The sequence below is a fragment of the Neolamprologus multifasciatus genome, chromosome 19 (assembly GCF_963576455.1).
Source record: "Neolamprologus multifasciatus chromosome 19, fNeoMul1.2, whole genome shotgun sequence".
NCBI lineage: Eukaryota > Metazoa > Chordata > Actinopteri > Cichliformes > Cichlidae > Neolamprologus > Neolamprologus multifasciatus.
Window position 1 is genome coordinate 17,969,115 of NC_140457.1, and position 22,224 is coordinate 17,991,338.

General features: G+C 38.7%; 6 protein-coding genes across 9 annotated transcripts; 1 reads left to right on the forward strand and 5 right to left on the reverse strand.

The window, feature by feature from the left end:
• The first annotated feature begins 184 nt into the window (after positions 1–184).
• LOC146496366 (cleavage and polyadenylation specificity factor subunit 3-like) lies at positions 185–20,515 on the forward strand. 4 transcript variants are annotated; one of them, XM_085144289.1, is made up of 18 exons: positions 185–390; positions 515–578; positions 830–927; positions 1,033–1,161; positions 1,241–1,418; positions 1,530–1,619; positions 1,722–1,872; positions 2,063–2,238; positions 2,325–2,483; positions 2,909–3,055; positions 3,149–3,301; positions 3,410–3,518; positions 3,711–3,809; positions 4,014–4,108; positions 4,526–4,613; positions 18,558–18,624; positions 18,760–18,856; positions 18,936–20,515. In XM_085144289.1, exons 1-18 carry the CDS (start codon positions 320–322, stop codon positions 19,035–19,037), a joined length of 2,073 nt encoding a protein of 690 aa, XP_085000415.1. In that variant the 5' UTR covers positions 185–319; the 3' UTR covers positions 19,038–20,515. The 4 variants fall into 4 exon arrangements, 1 of the variants encoding a protein (XP_085000415.1); XR_014871299.1 differs by lacking the exons at positions 18,558–18,624; positions 18,760–18,856; positions 18,936–20,515 and adding an exon at positions 6,073–6,163 and having other exon boundaries at positions 4,526–5,584; XR_014871296.1 differs by lacking the exons at positions 18,558–18,624; positions 18,760–18,856; positions 18,936–20,515 and adding an exon at positions 5,829–5,894 and having other exon boundaries at positions 4,526–5,632.
• LOC146496367 (uncharacterized) lies at positions 5,415–7,749 on the reverse strand. The gene has a single exon (XM_085144293.1). The coding sequence runs from the start codon at positions 7,488–7,490 to the stop codon at positions 6,177–6,179; it is 1,314 nt and encodes a 437-aa protein (XP_085000419.1). The 5' UTR covers positions 7,491–7,749; the 3' UTR covers positions 5,415–6,176.
• Positions 8,886–10,809, reverse strand: LOC146496368 (uncharacterized). The gene has a single exon (XM_085144292.1). The coding sequence runs from the start codon at positions 10,576–10,578 to the stop codon at positions 9,265–9,267; it is 1,314 nt and encodes a 437-aa protein (XP_085000418.1). The 5' UTR covers positions 10,579–10,809; the 3' UTR covers positions 8,886–9,264.
• On the reverse strand, positions 11,932–14,185 carry LOC146496369 (uncharacterized). Its single transcript, XM_085144294.1, has one exon. It carries the CDS (start codon positions 13,858–13,860, stop codon positions 12,547–12,549), a length of 1,314 nt encoding a protein of 437 aa, XP_085000420.1. The 5' UTR covers positions 13,861–14,185; the 3' UTR covers positions 11,932–12,546.
• LOC146496370 (uncharacterized) lies at positions 15,215–17,420 on the reverse strand. Its single transcript, XM_085144291.1, has one exon. It carries the CDS (start codon positions 17,139–17,141, stop codon positions 15,828–15,830), a length of 1,314 nt encoding a protein of 437 aa, XP_085000417.1. The 5' UTR covers positions 17,142–17,420; the 3' UTR covers positions 15,215–15,827.
• LOC146496371 (uncharacterized) lies at positions 18,252–21,936 on the reverse strand. Its single transcript, XM_085144295.1, has one exon. It carries the CDS (start codon positions 21,798–21,800, stop codon positions 20,682–20,684), a length of 1,119 nt encoding a protein of 372 aa, XP_085000421.1. The 5' UTR covers positions 21,801–21,936; the 3' UTR covers positions 18,252–20,681.
• Between the last annotated feature and the right edge of the window lie 288 nt (positions 21,937–22,224).

Consider the following 22,224-nt stretch of genomic DNA (forward strand, 5'->3'; position numbering starts at 1 on the left):
CCTACGAATAATACGGATTATTGTGTCGATACATTGCTGAACTTAAAAGAGATAATCCTAAATTGAGCTACTATATTTAACTGCCGTGCCTCTTTTTGCGTCGGGTTTTTTAATAAATGTTAGAACAAAGCTGGTAAAAGCCAACCGATGTCCGTCTCGGAACTTGTGTCACACGACTTGATTCCAGTCGGGCGTATTTTGGACACGCCCCCGGAAGTTCATTCAGAAAACACATTGAGTGCAGTATTATCGGATTTGTTATTATTATTTTATTTTATTTTTTTGTATTTTAAAAATGACACTAAAAATTTAGAACAAAATGGCCACAAAACGCAAAATAGAGATAATTGTCCCTGCCGAGGAAAGCGACCAGCTACTGATTCGTCCACTGTGAGTTAATTTCTATTTTTTAGATATATGCACATACATATAAATATTATATTTTATGGCTGATTCATTGTGCCGCCATAAAACCACATACATGCACTGATACCGTATTTGGCTCATGTTGCAGTGGTGCTGGGCAGGAGGTTGGGCGGTCATGCATTATCCTGGAGTTCAAAGGAAGGAAAATTATGGTAAAATAAATAATAACAAATAATTTGTTATACACTTATATCATTAGCAATATTAACTATATTACGGTTACCTGTTTGAAGGAGTACAAAGTGCAATTTTTTGTTTTTGTTTTCATGCATTCAATACAATTAAATTAATTTTATTATTTTATATATTTTGACATATAGTTGCCATTGTAGTATTTCATGTCCGAAAGCAGCATTGATGCAGATTGGATTTAAATGAACAAAGCTGTATTTGTGTGTGGCAGCTGGACTGCGGCATTCACCCTGGATTGGAGGGGATGGACGCTCTCCCATACATAGATTTGATTGACCCAGCTGAGATAGACCTGCTGCTGATCAGCCAGTGAGGCTCAACTGCCCTGTCTCCTTTACATTTTCACATTTTTCCTGCACAGAAACGACAGTTTAGATCTCTAATTATTGCTGGTTTTATGTGTTCTCATTTCAGCTTCCACCTGGATCACTGTGGAGCTCTGCCCTGGTTCCTCCAGAAGACCAGCTTTAAAGGGAGGACCTTCATGACTCATGCCACTAAAGCCATCTACCGCTGGCTCCTATCAGACTATGTTAAAGTCAGGTAGGGGCAAAGGTGCCTAGAGACATTTACCTTTTAATTGCAGTGCAGCATACAGTCATATTTTTTATTAATATTGCAGTAACATCTCGGCAGACGACATGCTTTACACTGAAACCGACCTGGAGGAGAGCATGGACAAGATAGAAACAATCAACTTCCACGAGGTCAAAGAGGTGGCTGGAATCAAGTTTTGGTGCTACCACGCTGGTCATGTGCTGGGAGCTGCTATGTTCATGATCGAAATAGCTGGAGTCAAAGTAAAATTGCTGTTGTTTTATCGATAATGATAAGAAAGGATTGTTTGCTTTATTATTTTTTTTAAAAAGCTAACCTACATGTATATTCCCCATCTCCTTTTCCCTCCAAAGCTTCTGTACACAGGAGACTTTTCCCGCCAAGAAGACAGGCACCTCATGGCAGCTGAGATCCCCAGTGTCAAACCTGACATCTTAATCATAGTATGACATTATTCAATTATAATAAGTCATATTGAACACGTTTTTAAAAGGCTCCGTAGGTGATCGAAACATAGTCAGAAACTATTATTTGTCTTTCTGCAGGAGTCCACCTACGGCACTCACATCCATGAAAAAAGGGAGGAGCGAGAAGCTCGGTTCTGTAACACCGTCCATGACATTGTCAACAGAGAGGGTCGCTGTTTAATCCCTGTGTTTGCTTTGGGACGAGCACAGGAACTGCTGCTTATCTTGGGTTAGAAGTCATGTTTGACTCCCTGATACTGAAAATGTGATAATGTGTGTCAATATGGTTAACCTCAATGTTCAAATTTATGTTTAGCACTGGATTTCCTCTGATTGTTATGACTTTGGTTATTTGTCTTCTCTTTATCCCATTATCACTCACAGAAGTCTGTAAGATCGGGTTTAATGTTCTCTTGCAGACGAGTACTGGCAGAATCACCCAGAGCTCCATGACATCCCCATCTATTATGCTTCTTCCCTGGCCAAGAAGTGCATGGCAGTGTACCAGACATATGTTAACGCAATGAACGACAAGATCCGCAAGGCCATAAATATCAACAACCCTTTTGTCTTCAAGCATATCAGCAATCTGAAGGTAGAGACTGTCACAGAAACCCTGTGCATATTCTCAGGCTTGACTGCCTCTCTCCAAAATAAAGCAGTACTGTCTATTCTTTCCAGAGCATGGATCACTTTGATGATATTGGCCCCAGCGTGGTGATGGCGTCTCCGGGCATGATGCAGAGCGGGCTCTCCAGGGAGCTCTTTGAGAGCTGGTGCACCGACAAGAGGAATGGAGTTATCATCGCTGGTTACTGTGTGGAGGGCACACTCGCCAAGGTTAGAGCACAGCGGGACAGCAAAAAAAATTTTCTTAGCAAAGTGGGAAAAGATACTGTGATCTAATAATTGATATGCTGATTCAATTGCACCAGATTGCCATTATTTACAGCAATTTTCAAGCCATCAAATTTAAAACTCAGAAGCTGTGACAAAAGACAAAGGGTAAAGACCAGGAATTACTCATTTTTTTAAAGAAAAGAAATTAAGTTACCACAAGAAGAAGGAAAAAACGTAAAATGAATCGAACACGTGAAGTTTTTAGGTCATTAATTTGGCAAAGCAATCAAACTGAAGGCTCTAAAAGCAATTTACGTGCCATTTTCTTGATCTATTTTCTAAATCATTTCACTGACTAAATGATTTATCAAGAAGATAATTGTAAAATCAGTCCTCAGTTATTTCCCGCTGTGCACACTCTACAGCACATCATGTCTGAGCCAGAGGAGATCACCACCATGTCGGGACAGAAGCTGCAGCTAAAGATGTCGGTGGACTACATCTCCTTCTCCGCCCACACTGATTACCAGCAGACCAGCGAGTTCATCAGAGCCCTCAAACCGCCACATGTGGTATGAGAAGAAAGCGGTGTGGTGAAATTCACAGTTCTCTTGACTCATCTTTTTTTGTCCTTTGCATAAAATGTTGCACATGTTTAATTTCAGATCCTGGTACATGGGGAGCAGAATGAGATGGCGCGCCTGAAAGCCGCGCTGATCAGAGAGTACGAGGATAACGACGAGGTTCACATCGAAGTCCACAACCCTCGCAACACTGAGGCTGTCACGCTGAACTTCAGAGGAGAGAAGCTGGCTAAGGTGCAGTATGCTTTTTGTGATCAGCAGTCGCTGAATTGTGCGTATGCTTTTTAATGACACTGTTAAAAATGACAAATCCACTGAAAATGGATACACTTCTCTTCTCAGGTGATGGGCTCACTGGCTGATAAAAAGTGTGTTCAGGGTCAAAGGGTATCAGGCATACTGGTGAAGAAGAATTTCAACTACCACATCCTCAATCCCTCTGACCTTTCCAGTAAGTTCACTTTCATTGTCCCCAGATGGAGAACAGGGCCACCAAAGCATTTTAGTAGCGTTAATGCTTCATGGCTCTGTCATTGTTTTGGGGTATTTGGCCTCAAAACTAAACCAAAGTAGACTCTATGAATGAATGAATGAAACGTTCCTCCTCTCTGAGCTGTACTGGCCTGATCTGTCTGTTCTGCAGCGTACACAGAGCTGGCCATGAGTACAGTGAAACAGACCCAGGCCATCCCCTTCACTGGACCCTACTCACTGCTTGTCTGCCATCTGAGGAATCTCACAGGTAAGACTGCGTGACCATTTCTGTGGGAATCTCTATGACCATCTCTGCATGCATCAGTAGACTGTCTGAGACCATCCAAACTCATAAAAAGAAACAAAAAAACACAACTGCCCACATTGTTGCAGTTTGACACGTACTGCAACCTTTTGAGTTTTGTCAGCGTGTGAGTGATTTTTACCCCGTAGTGGTGACCGTCTTTCTCAGGTGATGTTGAAGAGCTGGACGGAACTGAGAAGAACACTTTGAAGATCTTTAAAAACATCACTCTAATCCAAGAGGCCGGCATGGTGCTGCTAGAGGTGAGAGCCCACAACGTAGCGCTGTGCTTTTCACACCAGTGTGCATAACTGGGAGTCTAAATTTATTTCTTTAGAGGATAGACACAGGGTGTGATATCACTGAAACACTCTAATAATCCTTTTAACAAGGTAAGAAGGTGAACACTGCACCAGTGTGCCACGTAATAGCAACTACTCATTTATGTTTTCTGCTGCTTTCCACGTGCATGTGTCCAGTGAACTACAATGCTGGGTTTGGTTCGGTGCAGACTATTGACTGGATCACTCTCCTTTGTAGCCATATAAAATCTAAGGGACAACTTTATGATTGGTTATTTCTGCTCCTAGCCACAGATTTTTAAAGGGAGTGTACATTGTGATGCTCAGAGACAGCTTGGGACTTGTGTTTTATTAATTTGTCTTTATCTGCTGTTTCAGTGGATAGCTAACCCTCTAAATGACATGTATGCTGATGCTGTCACCACCGTGGTACTGGAGGTGCAGTCCAACCCAAAGGCTCAAAAAGGTCAGCTTGGTTATATAGACCCATATAAAAGATGGATGTAGGTAAGATGAAATCGCACACTGGTTTGTTCACACACACTTTGAAGCCCGAAATTAAACAGTTTGGCAGTGACATTTGAGCTAAGGGCTGTTGAAATCCCCAATCCACCTGATGTCATAGAAGTTATAGTCTTGGTGATTCTGGCCATTAGATTGTTTCTTTAATCTTTTCTTTTGGTCGATGATCATGCACTCTTTGTTAGTTTTGGTTTTTATGACATATTAAATTCCCCTTTGTTTTTCTCCTTGCTATAATCAGGGCCTTTTGATGTGTAATACTCCTATTATGTTCTAGCATCCAGAAACTGCACAAATGCATTGAGTTCTGTGCACAAAGTACTCATGCACTATATTAACAGTTCACTCAGAACTTTATATATGGGATTGTTATCACAAATTCCCATGAAACACCTGGACTTGCTTCATGGCACACTTTTTGGGAATTATTGTCTTTAATCCTGCATTTGTGTGATTGAAAAGTGTGTGCAATGACACCGTTTTAAAGATTTGGCCTAAATAATTCTGGAGTGAATGAGCCTAAACATGATGACTGGACTAGCGACACCGTGTCACCTGTGACACACACACATGCACGTATGACTTTGCCAGTTTCAGCTGAAACAATTTCAGTGTTTCAAACCATGTTCCAGAGTTTTTAGTTCACCGTTCATGAGGTTTCAAGAAGAAATTGAAAGACAGATCTGAATGTTTGAAAGTGTTTTGGAAAAACTCTGTAAAGATTAGATGAACGATACTCAAAGGATAAATTCAACTGGTTTATTTTGTTAGATAAGTTGAACAAAAAGTTAAACAAGCAAGTAAAGAAAGAAACAAGGTAAAATGAAGCAAGAGCAAAAAAGTTAACAAGTAAAGAAAGAAACAAGGTAAAATGAAGTAAGAGCAAAAAAGTTAACAAGTAAAGAAAGAAACAAGGTAAAATGAAGTAAGAGCAAAAAGTTAACAAGTAAAGAAAGAAACAAGGTAAAATGAAGTAAAAGCAAAAAAGTTAACAAGTAAAGAAAGAAACAAGGTAAAATGAAGTAAAAGCAAAAAAGTTAACAAGTAAAGAAAGAAACAAGGTAAAATGAAGTAAAAGCAAAAAAGTTAACAAGTAAAGAAAGAAACAAGGTAAAATGAAGTAAAAGCAAAAAAGTTAACAAGTAAATAAAGAAACAAGGTAAAATGAAGTAAGAGCAAAAAAGTTAACAAGTAAATAAAGAAACAAGGTAAAATGAAGTAAAAGCAAAAAAGTTAACAAGTAAAGAAAGAAACAAGGTAAAATGAAGTAAAAGCAAAAAAGTTAACAAGTAAATAAAGAAACAAGGTAAAATGAAGTAAAAGCAAAAAAGTTAACAAGTAAATAAAGAAACAAGGTAAAATGAAGTAAGAGCAAAAAGTTAACAAGTAAATAAAGAAACAAGGTAGAGGAGAGAAAACCCCAACAATCCCCTCTGAGCAAGCACTAGGCGACAGTGGGAAGGAAAAACTGCCTTTAAACGGGCAGAAACCTCCGGCAGAACCAGGCTCAGGAGGGGGCAGTCAACTGCCAGGACTGGTTGGGGGGGTGAACAGAGGCGGAGCAAGACGAGGCTACATCAGTTGAAGAAGCAGTATTGTCCCTCTTCCGGAAAAAGCTGAAGAAATTTTTCTTCTTTTTCATGGACTTTTCCACGAGGGCCTTTTTCTCCAAGATGAGGGTTCTCAACTCATCGATGGTTTCGGTGTTTTGCTTCTCAAGTTTCTTGCATGTTTGTTCCACCTGTTCTAATGTTGCTTGTGTTTCTTCAAGCTTTTCTTTGAGGTCTTTGGATGTTGCCTCCTGTGTTAGCTTTGCCTTCTGCAGGTCTGCATTTCTCACTTGATCTTCTTTGTGCATGCCTTCTAGCTGCTCATTTCTTTTCTGGATATCGTGGAGCGTACACTGCAGGTCTTCATGCGTTTTGTCTTGCTTTTGCTTTTGCGCCTGCATTTCTGTGTTTTCCCGCTTCAAGTTGTTGAATTCCAACAATATCCCCTTAATGAGCTCTGAGTTGTTTTTCGCCATTTGATCGATCCTTTTCTGCATATGTGAGCATCGTTTTTCCAGTGTTTCCTTTTCTCCCTCCAGCTCACTTGTTTTGACCTTCAGTTCATTACAGAATTCTTGCATTTTTTGATTTTTATTCTCAAAGTCCTTGATAATGCACTTTTCTTCTGTCAGTCTTTGTTGCTGTTGCTCTTTCTCTTGAAGGAGGTCTTTATTTTGGCACAGTGTTTGATCCAACCTTACCTTCACCATTCTGTACTTTTCCTGCATGTCTTGGAGTTCGCGCTGCAGGTCTTTTTGCTTTGTGTCCTGTTCTTCCTTCTGTTGGAGGACTTCTTTATTTTTTTCTTCAGCTTCATCAAGCTTTCTTTGGAGCAGGTGATTCTTTTGGTCCATGTATTGGAGATCCCACTCTATCTTATCAATCGTCGCTTTCCTGCCTTGAAGCTGCTGGGACATTTCTTTAACTTCAGCGCTCTTTTTCTTGTTTTCTTTGATGAGGAATACAATCTGCTCTCTGGCTTGAGCAAACTTGATCCCCCAGCCCTCATTAATAATGTTGATGTCGGGCTGGCGCTGTAGTGTTTCTTCCAGGTCTTTGTTTTGTGCTTCCATTTGTAAGCACTTCTTCTCCAGGTGAAGTTTTTCTTCTTCGATTTGTTGAATTTTCTTCTGGAGATGGTTGTTTTCATTCCTACTCTCCTGTAATGCCCTTTGGATGGATAAGAGGCCATTTGGAGAAATTGGCCGGCCACGCGTTGAAGGAGAGGCAGCGTAATCTTTTTGTCTTGGTTGCCGTAATCTTGGATACATGTTGGCGTTTGTATCCGATGACTCTGAGAGGTTTCCAAATTTTTCTGTAGTGAACGTTTGAAGGCTGCAAACAAACGAACTAAAAATTGCTGTTTCTCACCCCTACTTAAGGAAAAACTTCAAAGGATCAAAGATCCTTGTGACATCATCACTCCTAAGCCAATCAGATTGTCACATGACATTTTGGAATGTGGAATGGGGATATATTTTTTTTTAAACAGTTTTCAAATTTAACTTAATATTTAAGTGTTTCTTACTTGACCCGCTTAGTCGATTAAAAAGTTAATTGCCACAAACACCCCTAATGTTATATAACAGACCACAGAAAAAAGACAGGTTTTTTTCTACGTGACAGAGCTATAATAAATGTTTCGGTTTTTCTTTAATTATCCTACTTTTTATAAAAGGGAACATTATTTAAAGAATATGTATTTAATTAAAAAACTGTATTCATCTAAAGGGTATAACAAGAAGGGTGAGCTTCCTGCTCGAAAATGAAATGACCAAAATAAATGTATTTCTCTGCAATGACAAACTCTGTGTAAACAGTCTTGGTGTCAAAATAAAGCTAACACTGGTGAGATGTCATCAGAGCTGTAAATATTACTGCAGATGTTACTATGTCAAAGTTACTGTGACTCAAACATAGAAAAATTGATTTTTTATTTCCCTCACCTAATTTTTAAAAGTATTTTATAGCATATAACACCTTTGAAAATATGCTTTGGTTCCCATTTAACTCCAGAAAATCATAAATCAAGATATGGATATTACCTGTCCACAGATTCATGGTGACGTAACTGCTCTTTTAACTGTCTGGTGTCTTTGCTTTGTTTGGTGTTTGTAGACATGGTTTACATGAGCTTTTAGCTGAGATTCAGAGGTTTCTGTGGACACTACTCATGTCAGCACTTATATTTCTGACCTTGTGTTATAATCGATTAAACGTGATCTCCTCCCTTTTGTCCCCATTTTTGATGGTGTGGGTACAAAAGATCAGGCATTACATTCTCATAATAAATCAGATAAGATACTGCAAATAATTAATCCTGCATTTGTGTGATTGAAAAGTGTGTACAATGATACCGTTTTAAAGATTTGGCCTAAATAATTCTGGAGTGAATGAGCCTAAACATGATGACTGGACTAGCGACACCGTGTCACCTGTGACTCTCACACATGCACGTATGACTTTGCCAGTTTCAGCTGAAACAATTTCAGTGTTTCAAACCATGTTCCAGAGTTTTTAGTTCACCGTTCATGAGGTTTCAAGAAGAAATTGAAAGACAGATCTGAATGTTTGAAAGTGTTTTGGAAAAACTCTGTAAAGATTAGATGAACGATACTCAAAGGATAAATTCAACTGGTTTATTTTGTTAGATAAGTTGAACAAAAAGTTAAACAAGCAAGTAAAGAAAGAAACAAGGTAAAATGAAGCAAGAGCAAAAAAGTTAACAAGTAAAGAAAGAAACAAGGTAAAATGAAGTAAAAGCAAAAAAGTTAACAAGTAAATAAAGAAACAAGGTAAAATGAAGTAAGAGCAAAAAAGTTAACAAGTAAAGAAAGAAACAAGGTAAAATGAAGTAAAAGCAAAAAAGTTAACAAGTAAATAAAGAAACAAGGTAAAATGAAGTAAGAGCAAAAAGTTAACAAGTAAATAAAGAAACAAGGTAGAGGAGAGAAAACCCCAACAATCCCCTCTGAGCAAGCACTAGGCGACAGTGGGAAGGAAAAACTGCCTTTAAACGGGCAGAAACCTCCGGCAGAACCAGGCTCAGGAGGGGGCAGTCAACTGCCAGGACTGGTTGGGGGGGTGAACAGAGGCGGAGCAAGACGAGGCTACATCAGTTGAAGAAGCAGTATTGTCCCTCTTCCGGAAAAAGCTGAAGAAATTTTTCTTCTTTTTCATGGACTTTTCCACGAGGGCCTTTTTCTCCAAGATGAGGGTTCTCAACTCATCGATGGTTTCGGTGTTTTGCTTCTCAAGTTTCTTGCATGTTTGTTCCACCTGTTCTAATGTTGCTTGTGTTTCTTCAAGCTTTTCTTTGAGGTCTTTGGATGTTGCCTCCTGTGTTAGCTTTGCCTTCTGCAGGTCTGCATTTCTCACTTGATCTTCTTTGTGCATGCCTTCTAGCTGCTCATTTCTTTTCTGGATATCGTGGAGCGTACACTGCAGGTCTTCATGCGTTTTGTCTTGCTTTTGCTTTTGCGCCTGCATTTCTGTGTTTTCCCGCTTCAAGTTGTTGAATTCCAACAATATCCCCTTAATGAGCTCTGAGTTGTTTTTCGCCATTTGATCGATCCTTTTCTGCATATGTGAGCATCGTTTTTCCAGTGTTTCCTTTTCTCCCTCCAGCTCACTTGTTTTGACCTTCAGTTCATTACAGAATTCTTGCATTTTTTGATTTTTATTCTCAAAGTCCTTGATAATGCACTTTTCTTCTGTCAGTCTTTGTTGCTGTTGCTCTTTCTCTTGAAGGAGGTCTTTATTTTGGCACAGTGTTTGATCCAACCTTACCTTCACCATTCTGTACTTTTCCTGCATGTCTTGGAGTTCGCGCTGCAGGTCTTTTTGCTTTGTGTCCTGTTCTTCCTTCTGTTGGAGGACTTCTTTATTTTTTTCTTCAGCTTCATCAAGCTTTCTTTGGAGCAGGTGATTCTTTTGGTCCATGTATTGGAGATCCCACTCTATCTTATCAATCGTCGCTTTCCTGCCTTGAAGCTGCTGGGACATTTCTTTAACTTCAGCGCTCTTTTTCTTGTTTTCTTTGATGAGGAATACAATCTGCTCTCTGGCTTGAGCAAACTTGATCCCCCAGCCCTCATTAATAATGTTGATGTCGGGCTGGCGCTGTAGTGTTTCTTCCAGGTCTTTGTTTTGTGCTTCCATTTGTAAGCACTTCTTCTCCAGGTGAAGTTTTTCTTCTTCAATTTGTTGAATTTTCTTCTGGAGATGGTTGTTTTCATTCCTACTCTCCTGTAATGCCCTTTGGATGGATAAGAGGCCATTTGGAGAAATTGGCCGGCCACGCGTTGAAGGAGAGGCGGCGTAATCTTTTTGTCTTGGTTGCCGTAATCTTGGATACATGTTGGCGTTTGTATCCGATGACTCTGAGAGGTTTCCAAATTTTTCTGTAGTGAACGTTTGAAGGCTGCAAACAAACGAACTAAAAATTGCTGTTTCTCACCCCTACTTAAGGAAAAACTTCAAAGGATCAAAGATCCTTGTGACATCATCACTCCTAAGCCAATCAGATTGTCACATGACATTTTGGAATGTGGAATGGGGATATATTTTTTTTTAAACAGTTTTCAAATTTAACTTAATATTTAAGTGTTTCTTACTTGACCCGCTTAGTCGATTAAAAAGTTAATTGCCACAAACACCCCTAATGTTATATAACAGACCACAGAAAAAAGACAGGTTTTTTTCTACGTGACAGAGCTATAATAAATGTTTCGGGTTTTTTTAATTATCCTACTTTTTATAAAAGGGAACATTATTTAAAGAATATGTATTTAATTAAAAAACTGTATTCATCTAAAGGGTATAACAAGAAGGGTGAGCTTCCTGCTCGAAAATGAAATGACCAAAATAAATGTATTTCTCTGCAATGACAAACTCTGTGTAAACAGTCTTGGTGTCAAAATAAAGCTAACACTGGTGAGATGTCATCAGAGCTGTAAATATTACTGCAGATGTTAATATGTCAAAGTTACTGTGACTCAAACATAGAAAAATTGATTTTTTATTTCCCTCACCTAATTTTTAAAAGTATTTTATAGCATATAACACCTTTGAAAATATGCTTTGGTTCCCATTTAACTCCAGAAAATCATAAATCAAGATATGGATATTACCTGTCCACAGATTCATGGTGACGTAACTGCTCTTTTAACTGTCTGGTGTCTTTGCTTTGTTTGGTGTTTGTAGACATGGTTTACATGAGCTTTTAGCTGAGATTCAGAGGTTTCTGTGGACACTACTCATGTCAGCACTTATATTTCTGACCTCGTGTTATAATCGATTAAACGTGATCTCCTCCCTTTTGTCCCCATTTTTGATGGTGTGGGTACAAAAGATCAGGCATTACATTCTCATAATAAATCAGATAAGATACTGCAAATAATTAATCCTGCATTTGTGTGATTGAAAAGTGTGTACAATGATACCGTTTTAAAGATTTGGCCTAAATAATTCTGGAGTGAATGAGCCTAAACATGATGACTGGACTAGCGACACCGTGTCACCTGTGACTCTCACACATGCACGTATGACTTTGCCAGTTTCAGCTGAAACAATTTCAGTGTTTCAAACCATGTTCCAGAGTTTTTAGTTCACCGTTCATGAGGTTTCAAGAAGAAATTGAAAGACAGATCTGAATGTTTGAAAGTGTTTTGGAAAAACTCTGTAAAGATTAGATGAACGATACTCAAAGGATAAATTCAACTGGTTTATTTTGTTAGATAAGTTGAACAAAAAGTTAAACAAGCAAGTAAAGAAAGAAACAAGGTAAAATGAAGCAAGAGCAAAAAAGTTAACAAGTAAAGAAAGAAACAAGGTAAAATGAAGTAAAAGCAAAAAAGTTAACAAGTAAATAAAGAAACAAGGTAAAATGAAGTAAGAGCAAAAAAGTTAACAAGTAAAGAAAGAAACAAGGTAAAATGAAGTAAAAGCAAAAAAGTTAACAAGTAAATAAAGAAACAAGGTAAAATGAAGTAAGAGCAAAAAAGTTAACAAGTAAATAAAGAAACAAGGTAAAATGAAGTAAGAGCAAAAAAGTTAACAAGTAAATAAAGAAACAAGGTAAAATGAAGTAAGAGCAAAAAGTTAACAAGTAAAGAAAGAAACAAGGTAAAATGAAGTAAAAGCAAAAAAGTTAACAAGTAAATAAAGAAACAAGGTAAAATGAAGTAAGAGCAAAAAGTTAACAAGTAAATAAAGAAACAAGGTAGAGGAGAGAAAACCCCAACAATCCCCTCTGAGCAAGCACTAGGCGACAGTGGGAAGGAAAAACTGCCTTTAAACGGGCAGAAACCTCCGGCAGAACCAGGCTCAGGAGGGGGCAGTCAACTGCCAGGACTGGTTGGGGGGGTGAACAGAGGCGGAGCAAGACGAGGCTACATCAGTTGAAGAAGCAGTATTGTCCCTCTTCCGGAAAAAGCTGAAGAATTTTTTCTTCTTTTTCATGGACTTTTCCACGAGGGCCTTTTTCTCCAAGATGAGGGTTCTCAACTCATCGATGGTTTCGGTGTTTTGCTTCTCAAGTTTCTTGCATGTTTGTTCCACCTGTTCTAATGTTGCTTGTGTTTCTTCAAGCTTTTCTTTGAGGTCTTTGGATGTTGCCTCCTGTGTTAGCTTTGCCTTCTGCAGGTCTGCATTTCTCACTTGATCTTCTTTGTGCATGCCTTCTAGCTGCTCATTTCTTTTCTGGATATCGTGGAGCGTACACTGCAGGTCTTCATGCGTTTTGTCTTGCTTTTGCTTTTGCGCCTGCATTTCTGTGTTTTCCCGCTTCAAGTTGTTGAATTCCAACAATATCCCCTTAATGAGCTCTGAGTTGTTTTTCGCCATTTGATCGATCCTTTTCTGCATATGTGAGCATCGTTTTTCCAGTGTTTCCTTTTCTCCCTCCAGCTCACTTGTTTTGACCTTCAGTTCATTACAGAATTCTTGCATTTTTTGATTTTTATTCTCAAAGTCCTTGATAATGCACTTTTCTTCTGCCAGTCTTTGTTGCTGTTGCTCTTTCTCTTGAAGGAGGTCTTTATTTTGGCACAGTGTTTGATCCAATCTTGCCTTCACCATTCTGTACTTTTCCTGCATGTCTTGGAGTTCGCGCTGCAGGTCTTTTTGCTTTGTGTCCTGTTCTTCCTTCTGTTGGAGGACTTCTTTATTTTTTTCTTCAGCTTCATCAAGCTTTCTTTGGAGCAGGTGATTCTTTTGGTCCATGTATTGGAGATCCCACTCTATCTTATCAATCATCGCTTTCCTGCCTTGAAGCTGCTGGGACATTTCTTTAACTTCAGCGCTCTTTTTCTTGTTTTCTTTGATGAGGAATACAATCTGCTCTCTGGCTTGAGCAAACTTGATCCCCCAGCCCTCATTAATAATGTTGATGTCGGGCTGGCGCTGTAGTGTTTCTTCCAGGTCTTTGTTTTGTGCTTCCATTTGTAAGCACTTCTTCTCCAGGTGAAGTTTTTCTTCTTCAATTTGTTGAATTTTCTTCTGGAGATGGTTGTTTTCATTCCTACTCTCCTGTAATGCCCTTTGGATGGATAAGAGGCCATTTGGAGAAATTGGCCGGCCACGCGTTGAAGGAGAGGCGGCGTAATCTTTTTGTCTTGGTTGCCGTAATCTTGGATACATGTTGGCGTTTGTATCCGATGACTCTGAGAGGTTTCCAAATTTTTCTGTAGTGAACGTTTGAAGGCTGCAAACAAACAAACTAAAAATTGCTGTTTCTCACCCCTACTTAAGGAAAAACTTCAAAGGATCAAAGATCCTTGTGACATCATCACTCCTAAGCCAACCAGATTGTCACATGACATTTTGGAATGTGGAATGGGGATATATTTTTTTTTAAACAGTTTTCAAATTTAACTTAATATTTAAGTGTTTCTTACTTGACCCGCTTAGTCGATTAAAAAGTTAATTGCCACAAACACCCCTAATGTTATATAACAGACCACAGAAAAAAGACAGGTTTTTTTCTACGTGACAGAGCTATAATAAATGTTTCGGGTTTTTTTAATTATCCTACTTTTTATAAAAGGGAACATTATTTAAAGAATATGTATTTAATTAAAAACTCTGTATTCATCTAAAGGGTATAACAAGAAGGGTGAGCTTCCTGCTCGAAAATGAAATGACCAAAATAAATGTATTTCTCTGCAATGACAAACTCTGTGTAAACAGTCTTGGTGTCAAAATAAAGCTAACACTGGTGAGATGTCATCAGAGCTGTAAATATTACTGCAGATGTTACTATGTCAAATTTACTGTGACTCAAACATAGAAAAATTTATTTTTTATTTCCCTTACCTAATTTTTAAAAGTATTTTATAGCATATAACACCTTTGAAAATATGCTTTGGTTCCCATTTAACTCCAGAAAATCATAAATCAAGATATGGATATTACCTGTCCACAGATTCATGGTGACGTAACTGCTCTTTTAACTGTCTGGTGTCTTTGCTTTGTTTGGTGTTTGTAGACATGGTTTACATGAGCTTTTAGCTGAGATTCAGAGGTTTCTGTGGACACTACTCATGTCAGCACTTATATTTCTGACCTCGTGTTATAATCGATTAAACGTGATCTCCTCCCTTTTGTCCCCATTTTTGATGGTGTGGGTACAAAAGATCAGGCATTACATTCTCATAATAAATCAGATAAGATACTGCAAATAATTAATCCTGCATTTGTGTGATTGAAAAGTGTGTACAATGATACCGTTTTAAAGATTTGGCCTAAATAATTCTGGAGTGAATGAGCCTAAACATGATGACTGGACTAGCGACACCGTGTCACCTGTGACACACACACATGCACGTATGACTTTGCCAGTTTCAGCTGAAACAATTTCAGTGTTTCAAACCATGTTCCAGAGTTTTTAGTTCACCGTTCATGAGGTTTCAAGAAGAAATTGAAAGACAGATCTGAATGTTTGAAAGTGTTTTGGAAAAACTCTGTAAAGATTAGATGAACGATACTCAAAGGATAAATTCAACTGGTTTATTTTGTTAGATAAGTTGAACAAAAAGTTAAACAAGCAAGTAAAGAAAGAAACAAGGTAAAATGAAGCAAGAGCAAAAAAGTTAACAAGTAAATAAAGAAACAAGGTAAAATGAAGTAAGAGCAAAAAAGTTAACAAGTAAAGAAAGAAACAAGGTAAAATGAAGTAAGAGCAAAAAGTTAACAAGTAAAGAAAGAAACAAGGTAAAATGAAGTAAAAGCAAAAAAGTTAACAAGTAAAGAAAGAAACAAGGTAAAATGAAGTAAGAGCAAAAAGTTAACAAGTAAAGAAAGAAACAAGGTAAAATGAAGTAAAAGCAAAAAAGTTAACAAGTAAATAAAGAAACAAGGTAAAATGAAGTAAGAGCAAAAAAGTTAACAAGTAAATAAAGAAACAAGGTAAAATGAAGTAAGAGTAAAAAGTTAACAAGTAAAGAAAGAAACAAGGTAAAATGAAGTAAGAGCAAAAAGTTAACAAGTAAATAAAGAAACAAGGTAGAGGAGAGAAAACCCCAACTATCCCCTCTGAGCAAGCACTAGGCGACAGTGGGAAGGAAAAACTGCCTTTAAATGGGCAGAAACCTCCGGCAGAACCAGGCTCAGGAGGGGGCAGTCAACTGCCAGGACTGGTTGGGGGGGTGAACAGAGGCGGAGCAAGACGAGGCTACATCAGTTGAAGAAGCAGTATTGTCCCTCTTCCGGAAAAAGCTGAAGAATTTTTTCTTCTTTTTCATGGACTTTTCCACGAGGGCCTTTTTCTCCAAGATGAGGGTTCTCAACTCATCGATGGTTTCGGTGTTTTGCTTCTCAAGTTTCTTGCATGTTTGTTCCACCTGTTCTAATGTTGCTTGTGTTTCTTCAAGCTTTTCTTTGAGGTCTTTGGATGTTGCCTCCTGTGTTAGCTTTGCCTTCTGCAGGTCTGCATTTCTCACTTGATCTTCTTTGTGCATGCCTTCTAGCTGCTCATTTCTTTTCTGGATATCGTGGAGCGTACACTGCAGGTCTTCATGCGTTTTGTCTTGCTTTTGCTTTTGCGCCTGCATTTCTGTGTTTTCCCGCTTCAAGTTGTTGAATTCCAACAATATCCCCTTAATGAGCTCTGAGTTGTTTTTCGCCATTTGATCGATCCTTTTCTGCATATGTGAGCATCGTTTTTCCAGTGTTTCCTTTTCTCCCTCCAGCTCACTTGTTTTGACCTTCAGTTCATTACAGAATTCTTGCATTTTTTGATTTTTATTCTCAAAGTCCTTGATAATGCACTTTTCTTCTGCCAGTCTTTGTTGCTGTTGCTCTTTCTCTTGAAGGAGGTCTTTATTTTGGCACAGTGTTTGATCCAACCTTACCTTCACCATTCTGTACTTTTCCTGCATGTCTTGGAGTTCGCGCTGCAGGTCTTTTTGCTTTGTGTCCTGTTCTTCCTTCTGTTGGAGGACTTCTTTATTTTTTTCTTCAGCTTCATCAAGCTTTCTTTGGAGCAGGTGATTCTTTTGGTCCATGTATTGGAGATCCCACTCTATCTTATCAATCGTCGCTTTCCTGCCTTGAAGCTGCTGGGACATTTCTTTAACTTCAGCGCTCTTTTTCTTGTTTTCTTTGATGAGGAATACAATCTGCTCTCTGGCTTGAGCAAACTTGATCCCCCAGCCCTCATTAATAATGTTGATGTCGGGCTGGCGCTGTAGTGTTTCTTCCAGGTCTTTGTTTTGTGCTTCCATTTGTAAGCACTTCTTCTCCAGGTGAAGTTTTTCTTCTTCAATTTGTTGAATTTTCTTCTGGAGATGGTTGTTTTCATTCCTACTCTCCTGTAATGCCCTTTGGATGGATAAGAGGCCATTTGGAGAAATTGGCCGGCCACGCGTTGAAGGAGAGGCGGCGTAATCTTTTTGTCTTGGTTGCCGTAATCTTGGATACATGTTGGCGTTTGTATCCGATGACTCTGAGAGGTTTCCAAATTTTTCTGTAGTGAACGTTTGAAGGCTGCAAACAAACGAACTAAAAATTGCTGTTTCTCACCCCTACTTAAGGAAAAACTTCAAAGGATCAAAGATCCTTGTGACATCATCACTCCTAAGCCAATCAGATTGTCACATGACATTTTGGAATGTGGAATGGGGATATATTTTTTTTTAAACAGTTTTCAAATTTAACTTAATATTTAAGTGTTTCTTACTTGACCCGCTTAGTCGATTAAAAAGTTAATTGCCACGAACACCCCTAATGTTATATAACAGACCACAGAAAAAAGACAGGTTTTTTTCTACGTGACAGAGCTATAATAAATGTTTCGGTTTTTTTTAATTATCCTACTTTTTATAAAAGGGAACATTATTTAAAGAATATGTATTTAATTAAAAAACTGTATTCATCTAAAGGGTATAACAAGAAGGGTGAGCTTCCTGCTCGAAAATGAAATGACCAAAATAAATGTATTTCTCTGCAATGACAAACTCTGTGTAAACAGTCTTGGTGTCAAAATAAAGCTAACACTGGTGAGATGTCATCAGAGCTGTAAATATTACTGCAGATGTTACTATGTCAAAGTTACTGTGACTCAAACATAGAAAAATTGGTTTTTTATTTCCCTCACCTAATGTTTAAAAGTATTTTATAGCATATAACACCTTTGAAAATATGCTTTGGTTCCCATTTAACTCCAGAAAATCATAAATCAAGATATGAATATTACCTGTCCACAGATTCATGGTGACGTAACTGCTCTTTTAACTGTCTGGTGTCTTTGCTTTGTTTGGTGTTTGTAGACATGGTTTACATGAGCTTTTAGCTGAGATTCAGAAGTTTCTGTGGACACTAGTCATGTCAGCACTTTATATTTCGGACCTCGTGTTATAATCGAATAATCGCGATCTCCTCCCTTTTGCCCCCATTTTTGATGTTGTGGGTGCAAATGACCAGGCATTACATTCTCATAATATATCAGATAAGATACTGCAAATAATTAAGCATACTATACTTTGTCATTCATATTATGTTACATGTGACCATCATTTTAAAAAAAATATTGAAAAGATATATAGTCTTAGTCTTTAATTGAGGAATGTCTTTACTAAAGTCATAGATCAAATGAAAAGCAGGGAAATTATAACATACAAACTGACATTTTTTGCTGTAAGAGGAGTCGCCCCCTAAAGGCCATTAGAAGTACTGCATTGGTTTCACTTTTCAGAACTCGATGTTACATCCATCTTTTAAACACAGTTAACAAAGCGCCATTAAGCACGTGGTGTACACGTGTGTTTAGTTGCTGTTGTAAGTTTGAGGCGGGTGCTATCTGGTTAATGCCAGTGATCTGCTTTCTGCCTTATGAGCAGTGATGGAGACCCAGAGCAGCACTATGGACATGGATGTTTTCCATACTCGGCTAGAAGTCATGTTGCAGTAAGTGACAGAATAAATTCATAAAACATTTTTATAATGCAGTAGCATGAATATTTTTATGGAAATGAAGTTCCTCGGATAAATAGTTGCTAAGCTCTTAATGAATTATGTTATTTGTCTGCTGTCTGTTTTCAGGGACATGTTTGGAGAAGAATGCGTGAACTTCAGCGATGGTAAAATCATCTCTGTGACTGTGGACGGGAAGACGGTGCACATTTGCTTGAAAACAAGGGTGAGGGTCTTTTGTCCTGTTAGTGGGAGCTGCTGATTTGGTGTTTGAGTATGTCGCTGACTTCTTATCCCCTCACCAGTCTGTGTGCTACGAAGATGAATGCACAGAGGACGATTCACTCAGAGAGATGGTGGAACTGGCGGTGCAGCGGCTCTATGATGCTCTAAACCCCGTTATCTGAAGAAAGACACACACCTGCCTGTGGGTCTGCAGACATTGTTAGTGATCAGATATACACACACAGTTGGGACATCGTGTTAATGTAGATTAAAAACAAAATGCTGTGATTTGCATTAAAAACACATTTTATCCACAGTAGAGCGTAGAAAACATCAAATGTTTAAACTGAGAAAATGTACGATTAGCTCAAGACGAGCTCATTTTTACTTGGATGGCAGCATCATTTCTTAGGACAGTTGGAACAGTCATGTTTATCCACTAGATTGTCTGTTTTATGTATTGTAGATGATGAGACAGTCTTCATAATTTTACAGAGGAACATTATTCTGAATTTGTTCCACAGTTTAGAGAGCTGTTTCCTGTTTCATTCCAGCTGTTTCCTTTTAATAACCACTTACTTTTCCACCTTTTGTTGCCCCCGTGGCTTTTATTGTTACATGTTCCTGCCATCAAATTCAAAATGAGGTAATATTTTTCATGAAAAGGGGGAAAATGTTTAGTTTCACAGACTGAAGAAACAGTAACAAGTGAGCAAGACTGACTTGCGAGAATAAGCTAATGTGATGTTATTTAACAGATTCTTGTGTTGTTTGTATTGTAAGCACTTTTAATTATAAAATACATTATTATGTTAACTGCATTTGAGTGTAGATTCACTGCAGGTTTCATTTGACCTGAGTTCATTGTTAATATGCACTGATATGACTTGTTTACTTTTAAATGTGATGATGTGTGTGAATTTCTAAATGCACTACATGTGCTGTAAGTATTTGTTGTTTTAAGAAGGCTTCTACTTTAATAACAGTATTGTGTGTACTTTTGTCGATTTTAAATATACAGTATTCATTGTAATCGTGTGATCTATGGACATACACATGCTTGTTTCATGTAATTAATATTTATTTTTATGTTTTAAAATCTGTTCTCACTAAAAACACTACATGCATTGACAAAATCAAATAAAAAGAGGCAACACAAACAGTGCCCATAAGTCTTTTATTCATTAAATATCTGAAAAAATATACCCAGTAATTTCACAATAAATATAATCAAAGGCACATTCTTTAAAAATAACCATCTGATTTTAACCATAAAGTTGCTTTAATGCCCATTTTGGCTGGACTTTCAAGATATTACCACACCTTTTACTTATATTACTATAAATATGTCATAAATAGCAACACATTACCATTGAAGCTTGGCTTGTCATTAACATTTGTATAATTTCTACCAGACAAATGACTTTATTAAAGCCAAAGGAGCTGAAGTGAACGGTTGTAAACCAACCACCAAAGCGCTGCTGTGCAAAAGGTAATACAGGATGAACCAAGACCACAAGTGATTTCTATTTTTTGTCATATTTAACCTCTTCTATATGATGCATTCACAAACAGCAAATGTGCATGTTGCACATATAACTTGTTTTGCTGATCAAAGCTCCAGAATCAGCTATTTTTAACAACACATTTGAACGAAAAACCTTAAATCCTCACCAGCTTTAACCAATGGATGCTTGTTGCCGTTTATTTTCATGACAATTTAGTTCAAGTACCTGACTTTAAATGAGGTGAAATGTTTAATACTGTGATCAGTGGTGGAGTTTTAAGAGGGACCCACAGTTTCCCTCGTTTCCCAGCAGATGTATTCATCCCCGTTTTAAGTTCATTAGTATACCTATGGCTACCACCAGCAGCATACCAACTCCCAACTCCATCATCTTGCCCATTTCCTTCTCGCCTATAGTGTCCTGTTTCTTCTTCAGTATCTCCTCTTTGCGGACTCGGATGTCTCTTTGCCTCTGCAGCTGCTCGCTGTAGTGGGACTTGTAGAACTGGTCGAAATCAAAGATGCCTCCTCGGCCGTCTGGGTCCACCACGGAGCGTCGGCTGTCGGTTTGCCGTCTGCCTGCGCTCCCGCTCGTGTCCTTGGCTGAAGGCCTGACTGTAACGGTGAGGTCTGCCAGACTCAATAGTCCCAGGTCATATTTCTTCCTGAGCCCCTTGTTTCCCAGCACGGTGTAGGCCTCGCTGATCTCCGAAAAGCGGGCTGTGGCCTCTTCGCTGCCAGTGTTTCTATCCGGGTGGTAGGTGAAGGACTGCTTGTAGTACGCTGTTTTTATCTGGGCTCGAGTGGCGGAAGGTGCCACTCCAAGGATATCATAGTAGCCAGTTTTGGTTTTGTAAAGAGGCTCGGATCTGGCTCCATCACCGCTGTAAGCCCTAATAAATGACCGCTGCCCGTGTTGCCAGTACAAATGCTGACTATAAGGGCTCTGCTGTCGGCGGAAAGTGCGGGGCGAAGTCCTCCAAAACCCGGTGCGTCTCCACCGTCGAGACAGATTCCTGTTTTCTCTTTGTACCTGGTTCTTGTTGTAAAGAGAAACCTCCTCAGGAACACAGTAATGGTAATTTTCTGCAACCGCTCCGTTCTCCCAAAGAGCACCAAGCACCGGCTTTACACTTGTGTAACCGTCCCGAGAAGCTAGAGCACGGTCTGTGTCCGCGGCGTCTTTGGCTCCATAAGGCCCGCCATTATGACTATCAAACCAAAGAAGCCCTGCTGGCAAAGGCGAACCGTGTGAGGCACCTTTCCCGTGTTTACTGTGGCTGGCACGTAGGCAGTAGTTATTTAATTTGTGTAAGAAACCGTGCGCCCTCCTTCCAAAACAACTCCTGACCTCCGCCATGTTTCCTCTGACGAGTGATGTGTTCTTCTTCCTCTGTATAGGGTTTACTGGCGGTTGGCAAATAGCAAAATGGTACATTACCGCCACCAACTGGTGTGGAGTGTGGACCGAAATGACAAAAAAATAAAATAAAATAAAATTCTCCCGAACAAATGGTTCTGCCTTAGAAACCAAAATACAGCCAGATAACTTTCACCTACAGAGGTCGTGCGAGACAATCAATCAAGTCCAACTTCACTTATCATCCAGCTTTTTGATCAGTCAGAAATAAGAGGTCATGCATAAATAAACAAAAAATCAAGACACTTATATGTAATCAGTTATCATCTAGCTTCTTAATGAGAGAAAGGTGAAGCCAGATACATCAGTGAAAAATATGCACACTCTAACTGACTTACCAACAGTGATGGGAATAACGGTGTTACAAGTAACAGCGTTACTAACGGCGTTACTTTTTTCAGTAACGAGTAATCTAACTAATTACTATTCCTATCGTTACAAC